This window comes from Rhamphochromis sp. 'chilingali' (genome assembly GCF_963969265.1).
Source record: "Rhamphochromis sp. 'chilingali' genome assembly, chromosome: 2".
NCBI classification, from domain to species: domain Eukaryota; kingdom Metazoa; phylum Chordata; class Actinopteri; order Cichliformes; family Cichlidae; genus Rhamphochromis; species Rhamphochromis sp. 'chilingali'.
This window is the reverse complement of record NC_137930.1, coordinates 35,709,912-35,730,429: the sequence shown is the minus strand read 5'-3', so window position 1 is coordinate 35,730,429 and position 20,518 is coordinate 35,709,912. Positions and strand designations below refer to the sequence as shown.

Genomic DNA, 20,518 nt, shown 5'->3' with positions numbered 1-20,518 from the left:
TCAGGGGATCGTGAAGATGGTAAAGAGACTCCACATGTGACCCCTGATAGTCACAAGGTGAAATTCTACATAATGAACAAAACATGGCAGGAGTGTAATGTCCTCATAAAACAGTCTTCAATAGAGCCAGTCGCCAAGTTAAAAAAAAAAATGCCGATCGTCTCTGTATGAGTGACGAACTTAGCCACTGTGAACAAATATTCAAGACTCCCTGGTCAGCAGTCAACTAAGTTCTGCACCCAATCAGACACTGTACACATGACACAGCTAGCACCAATCCACTGACCGTGCCTCGGATAAGCTCTTTCAGACTGGTTGCTTGAAGAACCTCCAGTACACAGGTAAGCGTTGCCCTCCAGGAACAGTCGGAGACTCCGTAGCAGTGCAGTAATCTCTGGCAATGTGATTTCAACTTTGTGGCCCAAATCATCTTGCCAGAGACACACACAGCCACAGAAAATCAGTCGTTTCTCCGGAGAAATCCCCCACTGCTCTGCCTCCCTGTGTGGTTAGTAGTCTTTCTCCTGATACTCCAGTCCACCTTCCCCTGACAGGCTTCCATGCTCTATTTAACTTGGGGCATTTCCCTGATTAACAGTGACTCCAGAGGCCTGAGGAATTCCTAACATGACAGTGTGTTCCTCTGACAGTAACCGATTGCCCCTTTGTGTCTTAAGGTGAGCAGGTGTGAGGGCTTTGGTGGCACATTAATCCGATGGTTTGGGTATCCTCCCCCAGGAAAAGACAAGTGTCAGCCTCAATTTTTCCTGGTGGATTTAGTGGGTTTTCTGCAACATTCATGATGGAAATTCCTGCCTTCAAGTAAAGAAATCAGTCTCTAGTGACCGATTTGCTCCTTTTATATATTACTAGAGGGACAAAGGCACAGTCTAAATATTAGGGATAGCATGTCCCCTGCATTCAACCTGAAGTCAGGAGGTGCAACTCTTTTGTTCACCATGTCTACACAGCAAGAATTTTTCTGTATTTTTCGGATCATAAGGTGCACCGTCGATGAATGGGTCTGTTTTCATACACAAGGTGTCACGGTTCTGGGTCATTTTGAACCAGCTTTTTCGGTTTCTTGTATTTTGGTGTTTTTCTAGATTATGTTCATTATATTTATGTTCTGATTCTTTAGCTATCCTGTGTTGATTATTTTAATTATTCTGGTTTAGGTTTTGTTCTCTTGCCCTCATGTTTAGTATAGGTTTAGTTCTGTGCTTAGTCTTCTCTGCTCGTGTGTCCCTCTGTGTAAAGTCCATGTTTCTCAGTCCGCATCTTTGTGAATTGTTTCTGGTTTCCTGTTTTACTTTGAAAGTTCATGTCTCATGTCAGCGTGTTTTACTTCTCCCTTGTCTCATTAGCCTAATTTCTCCCAGCTGTGTCTTCCTCCTGTTTCTCATTCCCTGATTACTTCCCTGTGTATATAAGCCCTGTGTGCGCTGTTGGTGTACAGCATTATATACTAGCTAGTCCAACTTCAGTAACCCTACAAGCATCACTGCTGTTTAGTTTTCTGTCTTTGTTTATGTTGGAAGTGATAGCAGAGCTGTACGTTTGAATTTTTTCAGAAATCCCTCAGTCAGAACATGCTGTATCATGTTTAGGTGGAAACTAGCGAGCTAACTTCCTGCTAACTTCTAACTCCATTAAATTTAGTAAATTTTGTTTTCATGGATGCCTGGATGTTAGACTTGTTACTATCACCTCAAGAATATTTCAAGGATAAAAGATCTGATGTCTCAACAGGACCTGGAAAAACTAGTCCATGCATTCATCTTTAGTAGGCTTGATTACTGTAGCATCTTTACAGGTCTACCTAAAACATCAGTCAGACAACTACAGCTCATTCAGAACTCTGCTGCTCGAGTCCTCACTAAGACCAAAAAAGTGGACCACATCAGTCCAGCTCTGAGGTCTTTACACTGGCTGCCTGTCCGTCAGAGGATAGACTTTAAAGTTCTGATGCTGGTCTATAAAGCTCTGAATGGTTTAGGACCAAAATACATCAGTGACCTCCTGACTGAGTATGAACCTTCCAGATGCCTCAGGTCATCTGGATCCGGTCTTTTATCAGTTCCCAGAGTCAGAACCAGACACGGAGAAGCTGCATTCAGCTTTTATGCTCCTTATATCTGGAACAAACTCCCAGAAAGCCTCAGATCAGCTGAAACACTCAGTTTATTTAAATCCAGGTTGAAGACTCACCTATTCTCAGCTGCATTTGAATAAAGCACCAAATCCACACTTTTAAGCTTAAATTTCAAAACTTACACTAACTACTGATCTTATCTATTTCTGATTTTATCTGTTTTGATTTTATATACTGTTTTGTTTGTTTGTTTGTTTGTTTGTTTGTTTGTTAAGTGGGTTTAGAGCTCTGGGTAGCTCCCCAACTGGGTCTAGAGAGTATTTTAAATTCAGGGAATTTAAAATAGAAAGTAGCTCGTCCACAGAAGGACTGGTAGCTCCCCTTACGATAAGGGTTCAGATCGCGCGAACAGGTGTGGGATTAGAGCTCTGGGTAGCTCCCCAGCTGGGTCTAGACTGGGTCTAGAGAGTATTTTAAATTCAGGGAATTTAAAATAGAAAGTAGCTCGTCCACAGAAGGACTGGTAGCTCCCCTTACGATAAGGGTTCAGATCGCGCGAACAGGTGTGAAATGTGTGTAGTTAGTTAGTTAGTTTGTTTGTTTGCTTGTTTTAATCAATTTTAAATCATGCTTTTTATTTGTTTTTGTTTCTAATGTCTCTGTAAAGATCTTTGAATCACCTTGTTGTTGAATTGTGCTATACAAATAAATTTGCCTTGCCTTGTTACATCTGGTAAAGCAGCAATGCTGATCATTTTATTAAAGGTGAAAGAATTCAGACAGTAATGCTTCAGTGTTCGTTTGACTTTGGGACCTGAAGCAGACGGAGTTTTGGACACAGATTACTCCGCGAGGCTCCAACAATCCATCAAGCAGTGCAGCTTCGTAGCTTACCAAAGTCGTACCACAACATTTTTTGACAGATAAAATCAGTTCGAGGTCAGTAAACACAACTGGAATTCATACATAAGTAGGGATGGGTATCGTTTAGGTTTTATCCGATACCGGTGCCAAATCGGTACTTTTGAAACGGTGCCGGTGCTCAAACCGGTGCTTAAAGAATGGAGAACACATTTTTGGTCCAAAAACCTCTCATGTTCAGCTGGTTTTTGTAAAAAGATAACAATGTTAGCCTTTTCTGCAGCTATGGGGCATATATGGTATCACTCTTGGCTGGAAGCAGTGCTTAGACAATGGAAAAAACACAAACTTTATCCAAAAACCTCTCATGTTTAGCCGTTTCCCTCTTTTTCTTTGGTCATTTTAGCCTTTTTAGCCAGGGTGAAGGGAGTATCTGCCATCAAACAAGAAGACAGCCGCATGTAGCTATGATGATGTTTGCTAGTTCACCTTACCTGCATTAATGTAATAACATGGTTAGCCTACTCAACGTGAATTACACACGAACAACATTAAGCTACTCACGCAGAGAAGAACGGCTGCTGCTGCCATCATCATCCGTCATAATTTCTGCTACACTGGCAGGGCTAGGGGCCAGGACTCTCCTCTTCGTGTTTTTGGGGATGTTGCTAACTCCGGGTCCGATAACAGGCACCACACCCGCAGTAGATGTGCTCGGTGTGAGGTCTCCCAGCAAGCTATCAAATACAGCGCATTTCTTGGCTTTTAAAAAAAAACGCTATGCGTCGCCAGGTGTTTCATCGGATTTGAGGTGTTACCTCCTTTGACAGTATCACAGTATCAGCTTAATAAAGCACTTGTTGCAGGCTGCTGAGTTTGCATATTTTGCTGTGAAGTACAGCCAGACTTTTGACCACTTCGCCTTGGGCATTTTTAATCTGTAGCTCTGCTCTAACAGAACGTACGTACCTGGACCCGCCTACTATCCTCAGAAACGTAAAATGATTGGCTAGAAGTGTATCACAGCTCAGGAAAAAAAAGCACCGAAATAAAGCACCGAAATGTGCGCTGCTTTTCGGTCTGGTTACTACCGTTTATGTCAGAACCGTTGTCATGATACCGGTACCCATCCCTATACATAAGGCACACAGGATTATAAGATGCACTGTCAATGTTGAGAAAATTAAAAGGATTTATAGTGCGCCTTATAGCCCAAAAAATGCAGTAGACCCAAAACAGTCTTAACTTTTTTCCTTTTTTTCTTTAAAGTATTCATTTCTGTTAAATTCTGTACACATTAATCTGGCCATGATGAGATGTCTTGCAGAAAATGGGCTCTTGCAAATAAGCAAAAAAACTCCACATGGAGACAAATCCAGCGATGTGTCTTCCTGGAGATTGACCAGTTTGCAAGGCCAAGTGAATGAGTTATAGCAGATCTTTAATATACACTTGAGTATTACAGGCTTTGATTTTATTGCAATTTTCCACTTACAAAAAAGTTGTACATTTAGTGCTTTGCACTGCACCAGACCAGCAGGATTTCTTCCTGCAGAAAACCCCTAGGCCAGGGGTCAGCAACCTTTAACACCGAAAGAGCCATTTGGACCCGGTTTCCACGCAAAAGAAAACACTGGGAGCCGCAAATACTTTTTGACATCTAAAATAACACTGTATATATTGTTTTCTACCTTTATGCTTTGTGTGAACAACTAAGGTGTGTTGCTTAAATCCATGAAGTGCTACAGAGAAAATTACATTTTATTTATGTAATTAACACATTTTGAACTCTTAAAGAAATATAACAAAAGGAAAGACACCCAGCGGAACTAAAATGATCCATGTAGCAAACAAAAACTGTTGTGAGCCACCACCCTTATATCTCCTTTGGGCTTTTGAAGCCTGACTTTTAAAAAATAATTGGAAAAAAAGCACTATGCTGCTACAAAATGAAAAATAGATATTTGCAAAATTCTGCCTAAATATGTATTTTACCTGCTTAATGTGTGTGGCGGGGTGTGGTCTGCAACGCCGCTGCATTGGAGGCGGACGCACCAGAGCAGCACCCGAAATCACGCCTCGCCGCCTTTACGTCTATGCTATCTCTGCTGTTGTGTTGGTGTGTGTCAAGCTGTGAGCTGAAAAGCTACAGCCGGCTGTATGCGTACAGCAACCGTGTGTGAAAAGTGGTCAATAAAGAGATGCTATAAAGCATGTTCATGCAAACATTGTCGGGTCTGCCGTGATATTTTTACAATGGGACTTCTGCTCCTGAACCTCTGCGCACAGCGTCTGCAAATTGGGGCTGTACGAAGTCACTTTCATCTTTACGCAGGACTGTAAGCTGTCATCTGTGAGGCGTGAGCGGTGTTTGTTTTTAAACATAGTTCACGGTGGAGAACAGCTGCTGATATAATGTGGATCCGAAGACCCATAATTGGGTTGAAAGTCTCGATAAATGCATGGCGTTTGGGCGGGTATACCGGCTTATTTTGAGCGATGAAAAAAATAATAGAATATAATTTTATTTTTAGATTTCAATATAACAATAATCTTCCAATTTAGAACTACAAGTTTAAAAAGAACTAACATAAATAAAATACACTTCAGCTAAATACTTCTAATTTATTTTCTAAAACCACGCGGAGCCGCACTATAAGGACTAAAGAGACGCATGCGGCTCCGGAGCCGCAAGTTGCCGACCCCTGCCCTAGGCAGACACTAAACACCTAACCTGACAGAAATAATTCAGATTAACTCTTTCTGGCATTAAAATGATTAGAAAACCACAATTATTATAGAGCAAGTCAAAAGAACAGACTCTTAATGTTTTTAAAAAAAACTAAATAAAACACACTTGACAATAAAAACTGTAGATTTAAAATTAAAATAGACATTCTGTATTCAGAATTCATAAAACTAACAAGTTTACAAAAAATTAATTACAAGGAAACAAAAGGAAAAGAAAATTGTGCAAGCATAAATCTGCCCAGCAAACCTGTTACACAATAAATGTGTCTTTTGCAGTTGAAAGACTGTAAAACTTTCTTTCAGTCCCGTGTGACTCCCTGACTCTTCCCACTTCCAAGAAAGGCCACTCGCACAGCACGAAAACTTGAAAAAAAGCCACCTAATCAACCATCCACATTCACAGCAATAAGGCAAAAATGTTCACTCACCAGTTAAAGTGTAATTTTCACTAAGGATAAACTAAACTGCAAACTGAGGTTTTGTCTACCTACAGACCAAGCAGCCTAATTGTTGAAGGAGGAGGTGCAATTGTTGAAGGAAGGGGAAAGGAGAGGTTGGTGTTGAGTTTGAAGAAGTTGCTGTCATCTTTTTATCCAATAAACAGGCAGCAATTCTTTGAATGGACCAATCACAGGGCCCCACCTGTTTCAGTATCACACCCACACCTGCAGGATTCAAGTAAGGTGTAGTGAAGAGGTTTAGTCGCCCAGTCCCCTCAGGGTGATTATTTTTTTCCAACTGTTTGGATTTTTAAGACTTAAATTTCGGGGTGTGGTCAGTTTGATAGACAGGTGTGTCTCCACAGGCAGCTGCAGCTGGTTGCTGTTTGAAAGGCAAGTCTCACCTCAGCCTCTTCAAAGTTGCTGCTTAGTAACTGCTTGAGGTCCCACATGAGCTCCAGGGCCCCTGAGGGGTACCCGGGAATACCCAGAAATGGGCACACCCAACAGTAGACCGAGAACCTGTTTGAGAGATTATACCCGTGGGAAGTGTGGCATCTAAAATATAGTGGTGGTGCTGCCATGACCCAGCTGATAATTTTTGTTCTCAAACTGTTCTCCCATTAGGAGCTCAGTCTGAGTGGAGTTTTTTTTTTTTCTGCTCCTCTCACCTCATGTTATGTATTTTCGTTGTTCTTTTTTCCTATCAGCCTATCTCTCTGACATGTCTCCCCAATGTAATGTTTGTGTAAAGTATGTTTGGTCAGAGGGTTCCTTTGTAAGTGCGCATGGGCCATTTAGCGTGCTGCCTGCTGTAACCTATAATTTCCTTCGGGATTAATAAAGTATTCTGATTCTGATGATTCTGATAACAGATGAGCAAAGATGATGGGTGGACAGATCAATCGAAACTTTTTCTGTGCAGGAAAAATTCATACAAAGGTCTCCTATAGGGTAGAGTTATTTGATTTAACCAGCTGTAAAAGCTGAATATACAAAGGGCATTTCCTTTACACTGAAAATGTTTGAAACCAAAGAATATTCGAACAACTTAAAATTTTGTGGATGTTTGCTTTTTCAATTTAATGCTTAAATTGTAAGGAATTTAATTGTATTTAGTTTAATTACTACAAATAATACACTGGATTACAGCATTTCAAGCATTTTTATACATTTTGACATTTTAAAGTCATGCTAGCATTATGCTGCCTGGGTTTTTTTTGTGTTTTGTTTGTTTGTTTTTCTATTTTAATAATTAAATGACTCATACAGAGACCAATAAGTAGAAACATATGCATTGTGTTCACAGGTTATGTGAACACAACTTCCTGCTGGTAAGTTAATAAATTCATTGACTCTAATATTGGTCTGAGCCTCAAGGTAAACATCAAACACTACATGCATATCACATGAACAGGCTTGTGCTCAGAATCTTGTTAAGCCCTCTCTTCTTTCTTTGAAGACAAAGTAAAACTGTGTATGTATGACTGTTAGGATGCTTGACACGCAGTGCCAACAGTGACTAAATAATCTCCTCAGCCATTTAGCAATGATTTACAACTTGTGGCCGCACTCCACAGCTCCATCTTAAACCCGTCACTCATCCCACTTTCTCATGTCACGTAAACCATTTTTGCTATAAATTCTCCGCTCTTACTCAATTGCACTCATTCACTTTCAAAAGTGAACACAATGTGCTCAGGTTCATGCCAAACTTTAACAGTATGCTGGAATAAGTTGAGCAGTTAGCAGTGTGAATAACAATTTCAGTAACTACAATAAGTCGTTTGAGCCTCCCTGCTGGATTTAGTTTTTTACATATTTGATGATCTTGGGATGTGGTCCTGCCAGCTGTTCAGGCACCCTTTCTTTGAACTCCAGTAACATTAAGAGCCACTTGGGGGTAGTTCTTAAATTGAGGGGGGCGGGGATTATAAAGCTGCATCATAAAAATAATGCATTAAAAGTACTGTCCTGGAAATGTTTCAATATTTTGCACTGTAGCTTTTACATATGGCAACGTTTGAACAGCTGCACTTCACAGGCATTTTGTACTGAACAACTGTTTTCCACAATAGAGGGAAAAATATTACACACCTACTTAAAGGTTATTTGCATAACAACAACAACACTTCAGTAGGTCACATGTAGCAGGGGAAAGTATCACAGTGGTTTCACCCAAAACCTTCGGTGGTAATGACCCACGCCTTTTTCACACAGATGATGATGCATGATGATAGTGGGTCACTGACCACCCCCTAAGTGACAACACCCACTAGGTTTTAAATACCTGGGAATCTCCACCTTTTTGTTTGAGAACTAAAGAAACCTTTGGGATAAGAGTTGAAATGTCTTTTAAAAGGTTAAAGGTGTTTTGCCTTCTGTAACACGCACGTTAGTCTACCACGTTACACCTTCTTTTCAAGCTCTTAAGACCTACCAAAAACACAGATGCTATTCTGAGAACTGTGGTTACACAAATAACCAAAAGTCACTGGCAGTTAACAATTAGCCCCCTTATCCCAGTAAGGATCTAACTGTTCCTTTCTTAAACAGCAGGGATAGTCTCTTCTGCAGTAGATTACACTAGCAGCTTTGTGCTGTGAAATACCTTTGTGCACACACCCTGTTGTCACTCTGGCAGTCACCAGTGTCTTGTGTAATTTCACAACTTGCCAAAGGCTTTTTGTTTAACAAGAGGTAATTTGATGTGCCTCAGTGGGGAAAGTGCAGGTGTAATGACTTCATTATGCCTGAAATGTATTTTTCTGTTCTCTCTCTCTTTCTTTCTCACAAGTCTTGATACAACACAGTTATAAGTGGTGGCTGTGCTTGGACAAGTCAAAAGGGCTGTTCCTTTTCTTGTACTGCAACAGTTCTTAATATTTACAGCTTCTTGCCTGCCTGTTTCTCCTTTCAGTTATGTTTGCCAAAGCCTGTTTGACAGGCTTATCTGTACAGTCTTCTCAGTCCCCCATCGCACATAACATTCCTTTTTTTAGTGTGAAAGTCTCAGGGGAAACACAGTCTGCCCAGCAGCCCAAAAAGTTGTGAAACTTGCATTTGTAGATACTAAAATAGATTTGTTTTAGCTCTCATATGCACGGACCTATTTTGCAGACAGAGGTTAATTTAAGCATAGATTATTTTAGATTGTAGCTGAAGCACATGGAACAAGAACTGAAACCTATAACATGATCAAATATTGTATAGAGCTGCAGACTATATGATCATTTCACCATGTAAATCCAAAAATAAAACATGCAGAAACAAAGGGGGGAAAAAGAGAATCTATTTTTCTCAAAAAATCTTTTTCACTTACTGCAAAGTGTCAGTCACAGATGCTCCAGATGCACGTCTTCATACTCTTCATAGCTTCTTTCTTACAGACTCTCTGACAAGCTATGGAGTTATAGTCCAGCCTCCTCAGACAAACACAGACACACACACCCCTGACACATGCTCTTGGCTCCTCACCCTTACACTTCTAATGGTGTTTAAGTAAAAAGCCACTATAGAAGAGTTTATATCAGGAATATCAAACTCATTTGACAGCTCACTTTGATCTTGAATGGAGCAGTGAATGACATTTCCTAAACATTTAGCCCCTGAGATTTCTTAATATGAGAAAAAGAAGTGCATGTTAAACACTGTCTTAGTTACATGATGAATGTGTGAAATTACAGAGAATGTTCTGGTAGCTCATTGCTCGCACTGTCCTGTATTTATAAAACATAAAGTTTTTCTTAATTCACAGATTTTAAAAAAAACATAGCAATAGTAGTAGTAGTGGTGACGGGGAGTGAAAAACTTTTCTGTCATTAAGTTGTTTATCTATTACTTAACTAATTTGTTGTAGTAGGATAGCATGAATGGGAATTGAGGGAGGGCTTTATCAGTAGGAAAACCTGTACACATTATAAAAACACAGCTTAAAGTTCAACATCTGTGCATTTCTTGGCATTTTCCAAAGCTTTCAAGTGGGCCGGATTGGAGTCTTTGCCGGGCTGATTCTGGCCCACAGGCTTTATGTTTGATCTGGTATTATATGATTAATAATTAATTCCATTTAAAAGTGCCAGTCCAGCTGAACACAGGTGAACACATCATACGTTTTGAATCAAGTAATTAGTGCACTTAACAGTTAAATACTGCTGACCCACCCAAAACAAATGAGATAAACTAAATATTAATATTTTATTAATGCATTTATTTATCAATAAACACCAGTTAAATGTTGTTTCTGACTCCCTATGAAGGAAGGATATGTAACCACACTCTGGACAGGAGGGTAGACTACAGTAGCTTCTGGGTCCGAGAACAACAAGCTAATGAGGCTACAAAAAGCATTCTGAGAGCAACTTAAGATTTACAGCTTAAAAACACTTCTGATCTCCATGTCACTTTTCATAATTTTATTTTAAAGAGCCCTCAGTTAAGTCTTTCATTAGATTGACAAGGCAATACAAGATATAATAATTTTCTATGAAGCTTTGGTTTACTAAAATCTCTCCTATAAGACAACCTCACCTTTTAAATATTGACATATAGAGCTTTATTATCATTGAGGATCAAAGCATTATTTATTGTATATTATTCACAGAAATCATTAATAACAAAGACACGCTGCCTTACTTTGTAGCCTGTCCTCTTGCTCATGTAGTGACCCGGTGACTCTGCTGCCCTGCAGCTTTTTTCTGCACAATGCCAGGAGGAAGCAGTGGGCTGAGGCTGACTCTTTTCTCTCCTTTTATAAATCGGGCTTTATGAGCTTACATAGTGCCATTTGTGCATGAGGCCTGTCCCTGCTCCAAAACAATTCAAAGAGTTTGTTGGTCTGCCTCTTTTTGACAAAGCCACTCTTTCAGCCTGCGTCTATGGAACGCCAGGACTGCCATAATGAATTAATTAAATACACCATTAAATAATTAATTAAATGTGGCAATAATTAATTAAAATTGGAATTAATTAATTAAATAAATAGTTATGATATATGTAATTAATTAATTATTGACACATTTAATTAATTATTTATGTATTTCACATTTTAATTAATTATTGACACATTTAATTAATTAATTATTGGCACATTTAATTAATTATTTATGTATTTCACATTTTAATTAATTATTGACACATTTCATTAATTATTGACACATTTAATTAATTATTTAATGATATATTTATTTATTTCATTTTGGCAGTCCTGGCGCCTGGCTCTCATCATGAAATAATTTTATCTGTCAGCCTCACCCATCAAACTCAGGGGGCGGGGTTAACGCTGATCGAGTCAAAACCATTGCTTTGGCCTGGTGGCCATTGTTTCTAGCACACAACAACCGGCATGTGGAAGCTAACAGAACTGAGCTTTGAAAAACCCTGTTTGTGTGTTACCAAATACCGTTTTAATATTTTTTTAGCCGAGAATGTAGTGGTTTAATCTTCATGTGTCTGGTCGGTTTGTCAAGATACAGCCTCTTTGCAAAAGTGTTTCGATGATTTCGGAGATGTCGTCCCAGTCTCACGGCAAAGCGTGGGATAGACCCGCTCGCCTCGCAAGCAATCCCACCGACAAAGCGCAGGCCCCGGTACACAGCTGTAGTAACCCCCGCTGACTTCTTTTACTGAGGTTATATTTATCGGTGTTTTATTTCCTGATGTTCTTATGTGTCCTACGTGTTTCAGTCGCCAATTCTGAATTATAACTAACATTAAAAACATTTTTAAGGAGGAGAGAGAGCAAATAAATCTGTTTAACATCTGATCTTTGGGTTTTTGTTCAGTAATCAGCGTGACCTGTGTATAAACACATAAAAGAGATAACGTTGGTGTTTCCGTCATGTAGTAACTGCTGGCTTTAACTGTACAAAGGTTGTTCGACACTATGAAACACATACAGACTTCATGATGTTCGGCTAATATTTTTATTGTGAATATTAATCATGCTGACCTCGCTCTGTACACCACGCAGCGAGGTCAGCATATCCACGATATCCTCAGCTCCATGAGTTAACACAAAGTTTCCCAGCTGACTATCTAACTGCCAACTATTCCAGAGACGTGAAAATATACAGCATAAAGAAAAGTGTAAGAGACTCAGCAGCAGATTAGAATAACAGTTATACATTTAATAAATCACCAAATGAATCCAAGAAACGAGCAAACCTGTTCCGACAATTTGAATTTGTATTCCCTCAGCTGCAGACTCGCTGCTGTTTAAATGTTTGAAAAGGAAGATTAGATATAAACAAACGTCAAACATAGACTCAGTCTGCCTTCACATTTGATATGAGGCCAGCACGTATAGTGGCCTCAGCAGGCTATTACTGAAATACACGTGCTATATCATAAACTATGATATAAACAGGGAGGTCCTATTAACATGTTTAGTTTTAAAGGACACCTTCCTGCCTTTAGTCTCATTCATGAGCAGTATTCGTTTTCTTCTAACATCCAGAAGTCTGCACGATGTGTTTCATAGTTTGTAACAAGCCTTTGACAGGTAAACATAACATGACCGAAAAAGCAAAAAAAAAAAAAAAAAAAAAAGGAGAGAGAGAGAGAGTATTGACGTAAGAAGAGAAAATGCTCTCAATTATGGAGACAGGCAAATGGTTCATTTATGTTTGATGTGTGTTTATTCCTCCCTAAATATCGTCGCTGAAGTTTGCCACGCTCGTCAGATTTTCCTGCGCATTTTTATACCTCTGCCAACAGAGAGAGAAAAAAAATCACATTCTAACAGACAGCTGGTGCTTAGAATACAGTTGAATAACTATTAAAAAACAGATGATATTTAGATGATAGTTCAGTCTAACACATGTGCCAGTGAACCATTAAACGTCTGTGAAACTATGCAGTTATGAAACGTAACTTTAACCTCAGCCAAACCGATTTGCTCAGTTGTAAATAAAACAGCGAAGTAAACGTGACCCGACAGACAGAACCTGAGTGAATGAAGTCCAGCGTTTAACCACTGAGAGCTAAAACTCAGCTGAGGTTTGAAAGCTGTGTGCTGGTGATTGGACATCAGCCGCTGATGAAGCTATTCGCCTATAAAGTGCTCTGTAAGGAAACAAGCTCCAGCAGCTCTGCGCTCGGGGAAAACACTATATTTACTTATCTTGTGCAGAAAAATGCGCTGACATTGCGTTATATCGAGCACCGGCTGCCCAGTTAAACTGTGACTATCACCAGGTAACTAGGCGTGTTTCTTGAATTAGCAGCAGGTGTTAAACAGCTGACAGATGAGGAGGAGGATGCATGCAGGTAAACTGAGGGTCTGTTAAGCTGATCGCTGGTTTCGTGAGAAAAATGTCAGCTCGTTCTTTATGTTACAGAAGCACAGAGACACAAGACCAGGCGGAAAGAGACGATCGTTCGGTGAAAATGAGAATCTGCGAATGCAACATGTGGAACACGGAGAGTGGAATATGTAAACAAACCGGTTAACGTAACCCCCTCGGTGCACTCTGCATGCTAACTGTTAGCAGAGCTAGTGAAATCTCTGAAAACATCTGAGCACTTTTGCAAACATGTTCTATGTTGACAACCTGACCAGACATACGTCGCGACATTCGCGGCTAAAACACTGTTAAAAGTGTAGCTGGTGACAGAAAAACGGGGTATTTTAAAACTACACCACCACCATTGCTGCCTGTGATTTGATTTGCATTCTGGGATACCTGGCTGCCCCAAGTCTACACAAGCAATCGATTTTCTAGGATCGACCTGTTTTGACTTACTTTGCACGGCAACCAATCAAATGTTAGAGAAGCTGCATGGGCAGCGTTAACCCCGCCCCCTGAGTTTGATGGGTGAGGCTGACAGATAAAATTATTTCATGATGAGAGCCAGGCGTCAGGACTGCCAAAATGAAATAAATAAATATATCATTAAATAATTAATTAAATGTGTCAATAATTAATGAAATGTGTCAATAATTAATTAAAATGTGAAATACATAAATAATTAATTAAATGTGTCAATAATTAATTAAATGTGTCAATAATTAATTAAAATGTGAAATACATAAATAATTAATTAAATGTGTCAATAATTAATTAAAATGTGAAATACATAAATAATTAATTAAATGTGTCAATTAATTAATTAAATGTGTCAATAATTAATTAAAATGTGAAATACATAAATAATTAATTAAATGTGTCAATAATTAATTAATTACATGTGTCATAACTATTTATTTAATTAATTAATTCCAATTTTAATTAATTATTGCCACATTTAATTAATTATTTAATGGTGTATTTAATTAATTCATTATGGCAGTCCTGGCGTTCCATATGCGTCTGAGTGCAGGAAGTCTTATTCTCTTAATTCAGTTCACTGCAGAAAACCTTAACTGGCACAAAGAGGCCAAACAAGAAGGTTTGAAAATAATATTTTCATCAGCTTTCTGGCATTAACAACCCACATCGGAGTAAATCAGTTTCATTCTTTTTCCTGTCTCTTTTTATCCAATAAAATAAAACATTTTAGTGCAGGTTTCATCTTTTGTGTTTTATAACATGAAATCAAAACAAGCCTGTGTGAGTGTACTTGATCACATCACTAGCACCCACGTCCAGCACGAGGAAACATTATCATTCAGCTGTGTGTTATATTTCTGTCCAGCTGAACACCGTATCTCCAATATTTGCTCTGTTTTCGGTCTTTACCCCCATATGGAGGATATCTGGCTGTTTAGCAGGTAAATGCTCCAGTATGTTCTTTATGTCCATACTTGGTCTGTATGTAACCTAGGTAGGTAGTATACGCTTTCTTTCTTTCTTTGTTTTTGTAGAAAGTCAATGTTTTAAAAGTGTCATGGTGTAAGTGTAAGTTGTTATTAAATGCAGATAAATCAAAAATCATGTTATTTTTTAGAATGGCAATATACTCTTATACTCTAAGTAAATTTTAAGTAATGCATAAGTAATTTTAGTAATTTTAAGAATCAGATAACTTCAGGTATTTTGCAGAAAAGGAGACACAAATTATTCTGTAAGTAATTTTAAGTACTGCATAATTTCTTGGTAATTTTACAGAAAAAACAAACAATATTTCTTCATCTCACACTGTAAGTACACTGTACTTTTCAGCGTGTGGACCATATTACAGAGTAGTTTAACCTTACCTAACTTCCTGGTATTTTGCAGGAAAGTGCTTTCTGTACACTCCTTTTGACAGTTGTTTGAACAGTCATTGTGACAGAAAAAAAAAGTTAGACGTTAGACATGGATCCATTATTATAAGGACACAATGGCCTGCAGATTTTAATAGTATTTATCTTTTTCTTATAAGTTATTATAATTATCTTGATAAAATAAAAGGACAGTTGAATAAAAGAACATCCTTCATGTACATGAACATAGTGACTATTAAATAAAGATGTAAAAACATAAAGGTGTAAAGACAAAATATTCAAATATAAACCCTGAATCCTGAAAGTACAGCATATTTACAATGTACGTTATTCTAGTGTGCCTTTAAGCATTTGTATATAAAATATAATTACACTGTAATTTAAAATAAAATACCTTGAAAGTCCAATTAAATACAGGAGTATTACACCCTTATTTACATGCTGTATTATAAAGCATTACCCTGACCCGAACCCAAAAACGTTAGATAGTGCATGCAGTTGATCTTTTTGTCTTATTACTGGCTGAGAGGATCATGAACACCTGTTAAGTAGATATCCTTGTACATCTGTAGAGTTTCCCATTAGATGTATTTTTTTGTTTTTAAATAAAAATCTCTCCTTAAGCTCATTCTGATCTCTGCACATACATATGCGAAAACCATCATCGCTATGGCCTTGGGTCAGTATTTTACCATCGTTTGTCCCCAGAGTCAGAAGAGAATATGGGCAACAATTAAATATGGTGCCTATGTTTCCCCAACATGAGGATCTGAAACTGTTAGAGCTGGTACTGTGTGAGAGTCAGAAAATATTACTCCTGATCAGTGTGGCTGCTCTTGGAGTTGCACTTTACCTCATTAGTAACAATATTGTTGTCGTTGATGTTATTTTTGCATATGATTTAAACATAGTGTTCCCTCTAACCAACCACAGACTTGGCTTGGAGGAAGAAATAAATATCCTGTATATCCAGTTCACTTTGTAGAAGTACAGAGCTCATCGAAGCTCCTGAAACAACCAGCAGGCGTCTCTCTTTCTCTCTTTCTTTCATGTATAAATGCAACACAGACTCTTTCACATAGGGAAAAATGTGTTCAAAGTTCAGCAAAGTGTTGGCTTTAGTTTAAATTATTAAACATTGCAAACGTTTGTTATTGTTCGTCTTTCTTTAAGGAGTTATTAAATAATTTTCCATGTGCAAACAATGTGTGATGTGCACATGTGAAAGGTATTAGTATATTGATCACTTAAAATTCATACAGTGAATATATATTACAAGCCAGCCTGTGATGTTAAATATAATATTCAAACTTTTGGTTAAATTCTCCTATTTTATAATTCATACGTCAGACTGGGAACACCCCTTCTTGCCTCCATGTGGCTCTCCACCCTCTCCTCATCCCTCTATCCTTCACCATACAGAGCTCCAGACCTCCTCTGGGAACATCCGAGACATATCAGTACACTACAGACTCTGCAGACGTTTAATCACCTCTCAACAGCTCAACAGCTGCTGGTACTCTGGTATTTAATCAGATGTGCTTCTGAGTTGTCAGTAGATTTGAATAGAGGGATTTAAAGCCGCTAACTGGTGACGTTTTGGAGCATGAGGGTGAGCCAAGTGTTGCAGTTGTCCACTTTACTGGTAGGACTTCACCATGTCTGGTGTTCACCTGCACTAGGTCAGGTCCCTGTGTCTCAGGTGAAGATGCTCTCGCTGGGTCTGGCTCACCTGCTGGAAGAGGTGACTGAGAACGTGGAGCGACTGGAGCAGCACGGGCAAATGATGGGAAGAGAGATGGACGGGGCAACAAAGCGTTTGGAGAGCCTTCGTAAGAAAAATATACAAGTGGGACGGACTCACAAACAGGTGAGTGAGAGCTCTGCAAATTACTTTTCACAGCAAATCAGACAACCTAGTGTGCAATCTTTGCCCCAAAATCTCCAGCATATGCTTCAGATTATATATTTTGGATGTTTTTTAAAGCTACAACTAACAACTTTGAAGAAAACAGTTCATTTTGGAGTCTAAAATTTTGGAGTCTACACTAGTGTGTTAGTGTAGTGTTATTTGATTAAAAATAACACTACTCTAACACACTAGCTACTAATTTATTGTCATTTAAATCCAGTAATTGATTAATTACCTAATAACTGATTGTTATATTATTATTTTATTATATATTTGTGCTGTCCTTTGTAAGATGGGTAAAATATAACATTGAATATGGCAGCTTTGTTAAGCTGAAAGTATTGATAAAATTACAGGTAACCATCTTCTACTTTTTATTAATCAAAATCAACTAAAATGGCATAAAATATTAGATTTTAAGCCCATAGCTCTGCATCTTCCTTGGTGGTTTGGCTGATTTAAATGTGTTTCTCTCCAGGTGAGGAAGGTCCTGCAGACATCGTCTGCCAGGAGGGACAGACAATGGAGGACAGTCAGAGACCTGCAGAAGGAGTCGGAGGATCTGGAGACTGAACAGGCAGGCATGCAACGCCGCATGAACCGGATCCTCCAGAGTATGAGGAGCCTGACTGAGGCAAGGTCAGGGGGTGGGGCTTGCACTGGCATCAGCTCCATGAAGGTGAGCAAAAACCAGGAAGTTAACCAATAAATTATCAGGAATCATGAAGAGACCAAGTCATCAGTCACACTCACGTTTGCTGCAAAAAAATGTTTTGCAAAGTATATTGATGACTCGCATATGAGGGGGTGGTAAATAAATTAGCACATTACTTAAGCAACTGGAGCTGGAAATGGCCACTACCAAGCGATCTCTTTATATGTGGGCAGGTTTCAGCCAACATTACCTTACCAACATTAACAGAGCTACTGAGGCAAGGAAGTCAATTGTGAGGGTGTTAAAAACATGACAAACTTTCCAAATGCTGCATAAATATCAACAGCTGCTGTACCATTAGCACTGGAGCTGTCCTGGATCAGGAGCATGCTGATTGAACTTTACAAAGAAGAAAGCTTCAGCAGTTGCTTCGATGGATTTATCAATGAAGTTCAGAGATCTTCTTACACTTTAACATTGTTGCTGTGTTGCAGGTTCTCGTTGATAAACAGGCCCGACGACTTGCCAACCTGACCTCTGAGGTCTCTGCGTGGGAGAGAATGATTGACAGACGCCAGCAGTACATCGAACATCTGGAGAAACAGCTGTCTTCAGGTTTAATGCTAACATTTTATACTTTTTTCATATCATGTTTTTGATTCTGTCTTTTCTACCTTTATAACTAAATATTTTACCTGTCTTGTGTATGTCACAAGGGAGGGCAAAGTCAGGCCTGCTGGTTGACCCAGTATGAAACTTCTCATTAGTTTCTTTTTTAAAAACACAGTTTTTACCCATTATCTAATTTGCCAAAAATTACATTAAATATCTCTAAATATACTTGATAAATAGCCTCAAAATCTTGTACAGACTTTTGATCACCAAACTACTGAATATTTCCACAACCACTGCATCGATTGCTGAATAATGTGACACAGATGAGCATGTTTTTTTTTTAACTTTTGGCTGCAGATGTACTTTATGATTGGTGCTTACTGGATAATTTGAGCTCAGCAGTGTAGCATGGCTGACTATCTTGTCTGTCACTCTAAATGTGTCTCTGTATTTTCTTTTCTCTGGTAATTACTTGGGTTTGCTTTCTACCTGCTCTTGTCCTCTCTGTCTAGTGCAAATAACTGTGAAAGCCCTGCACTGGCTGTGCTGTGTTGTTCATTAAAAATGCTCAGGAGTTTGTCTTCCTCTCCGGTGTGTCTTTGTGTGTTTGTTTTAGATGCCTAAAAGCCTCCCAGCAGCGCAGCGGGTAGAGGTTCACCCAGCCTGTGACCGATGAGCACAGCTGCATCAACACTGTGACTCTGACCAACTTACAGGCTGAGACTGATGCTGCAAAACTGACAAGGCAAACAGCTCTGACAGTCAGCCATGTGAGACGTCAGTGCCTTTTTAAACGTGTGTGCCATCTGCATCTCACAAGGATGTATTTTTTTTTACAGCATAAAGCAAATATTTTTACCCAAAACATAATAAAACATCTCAATTTCAATAAACCTAATGCAAAAAGCTGTTTGGATTCCTCATCTAGTATTTATAAATCAAAATCATCTCACCACTCCTCAGATTTATATGGTGGCCTCTTAGATAGGCTGGACTCTCAAGCTGGGCACCAGTGAGGAAACTAGCTAACTATAGTTCATGTAATTAAAACAATAACACCGTGTCTGTTTTGTGAAACTTCTTTTACTTTACGGGAGTTTCTTGTGTTATTCAGAGTGCTTTAAGGCAGGGCTTTTACTTCTAATAGAGCATTTTTCTATGTTATTTAGAGTTCGTCTGTGTCAAATATGTTGTGGAAGTGTTCTGTCCTCAGTAAGAGCTGCCTGTTTCTAAAGGTTTGAAAACACTACTTGACTTGTTCCTGAGTCATCACGTTGTGGCTCTGGCTTTCACATTGTTGTGGTGATGATGAAACGACTCACGAAGATAGTTTGTCACACTCACTGAAATAAACACGAGCGTAGTGAGACAGTTGTTCAGCACACCCACCGATAAAACAAATCATCCAGTTGAGTCACACTGAAATTTTTAAGAACTAAAAACTGAAAAGGCAAAGTTAGACTTGGTCAGACATTATTTAACTAACAAGTTACACGAAAGAACACAGAAATTAAACGACTGTGCTAGAATATTGAACTAAGACTATATTCTGAGATCCAGCAACTATCGCACTGCTCCTTTATGAGTAACAGAGAAAACAGTGTTTGTCATTTTGATGTCGCTGGCCAGAAATTTGTTAGTAATTGTTCGTGTTTTGACCTTGATCCTACATTACAGATGATCTGGATGTTGGTCTTATGTGTTTGTGTTGTGGCTTGGTCATTCTTGAAAATGAGATTTTTGATCTCAGTTACGTAATGGACATACTGTATACTGTCTGGCTTAAAGAAGAAGAAGAAGAAGAAGAAGAAGAAGAAGAAAAAGAAAAAGCCTCCAGCTGGATTTAACTAAGCAAACAGGTAAATCAAGAAAACAGTTGAGATTACTGAAGCTGCTGAAACTAGGTTAAGAACTGTCCGAAGCATTATTAAAACCTGTGATAGTGGTCAACCATCAAACTGCAGTTATAAACTCAGAGTTTTAAATTTTGTGGGTTCATGATTTTTTGTTTTAGTTTCATATTGTTTACGGTCTTCAGTTA

The 20,518-nt window shown here is 38.7% G+C and overlaps 1 protein-coding gene across 1 annotated transcript; it reads left to right on the top strand.

Moving 5' to 3' along the window:
• Positions 1 to 16,871: 16,871 nt before the first annotated feature.
• LOC308391804 (uncharacterized protein) lies at positions 16,872 to 19,266 on the top strand. The gene is made up of 4 exons (XM_080874555.1): positions 16,872 to 17,165; positions 17,686 to 17,886; positions 18,357 to 18,477; positions 19,094 to 19,266. The coding sequence occupies exons 1-4, from the start codon at positions 16,902 to 16,904 to the stop codon at positions 19,099 to 19,101; spliced, it is 594 nt and encodes a 197-aa protein (XP_080730681.1). The 5' UTR covers positions 16,872 to 16,901; the 3' UTR covers positions 19,102 to 19,266.
• The last annotated feature ends 1,252 nt before the right edge of the window (positions 19,267 to 20,518 follow it).

Bases quoted from the DNA above. Each gene is read 5' to 3' on its own strand.
- LOC308391804 (XM_080874555.1), top strand. From the start codon at position 16,902: ATGAGGGTGAGCCAAGTGTTGCAGTTGTCCACTTTACTGGTAGGACTT. The intron at 17,166-17,685 runs GTGAGTGAGAGC...GTTTCTCTCCAG, and splicing joins TGGGACGGACTCACAAACAG to GTGAGGAAGGTCCTGCAGAC. The intron at 17,887-18,356 runs GTGAGCAAAAAC...GCTGTGTTGCAG, and splicing joins CTGGCATCAGCTCCATGAAG to GTTCTCGTTGATAAACAGGC.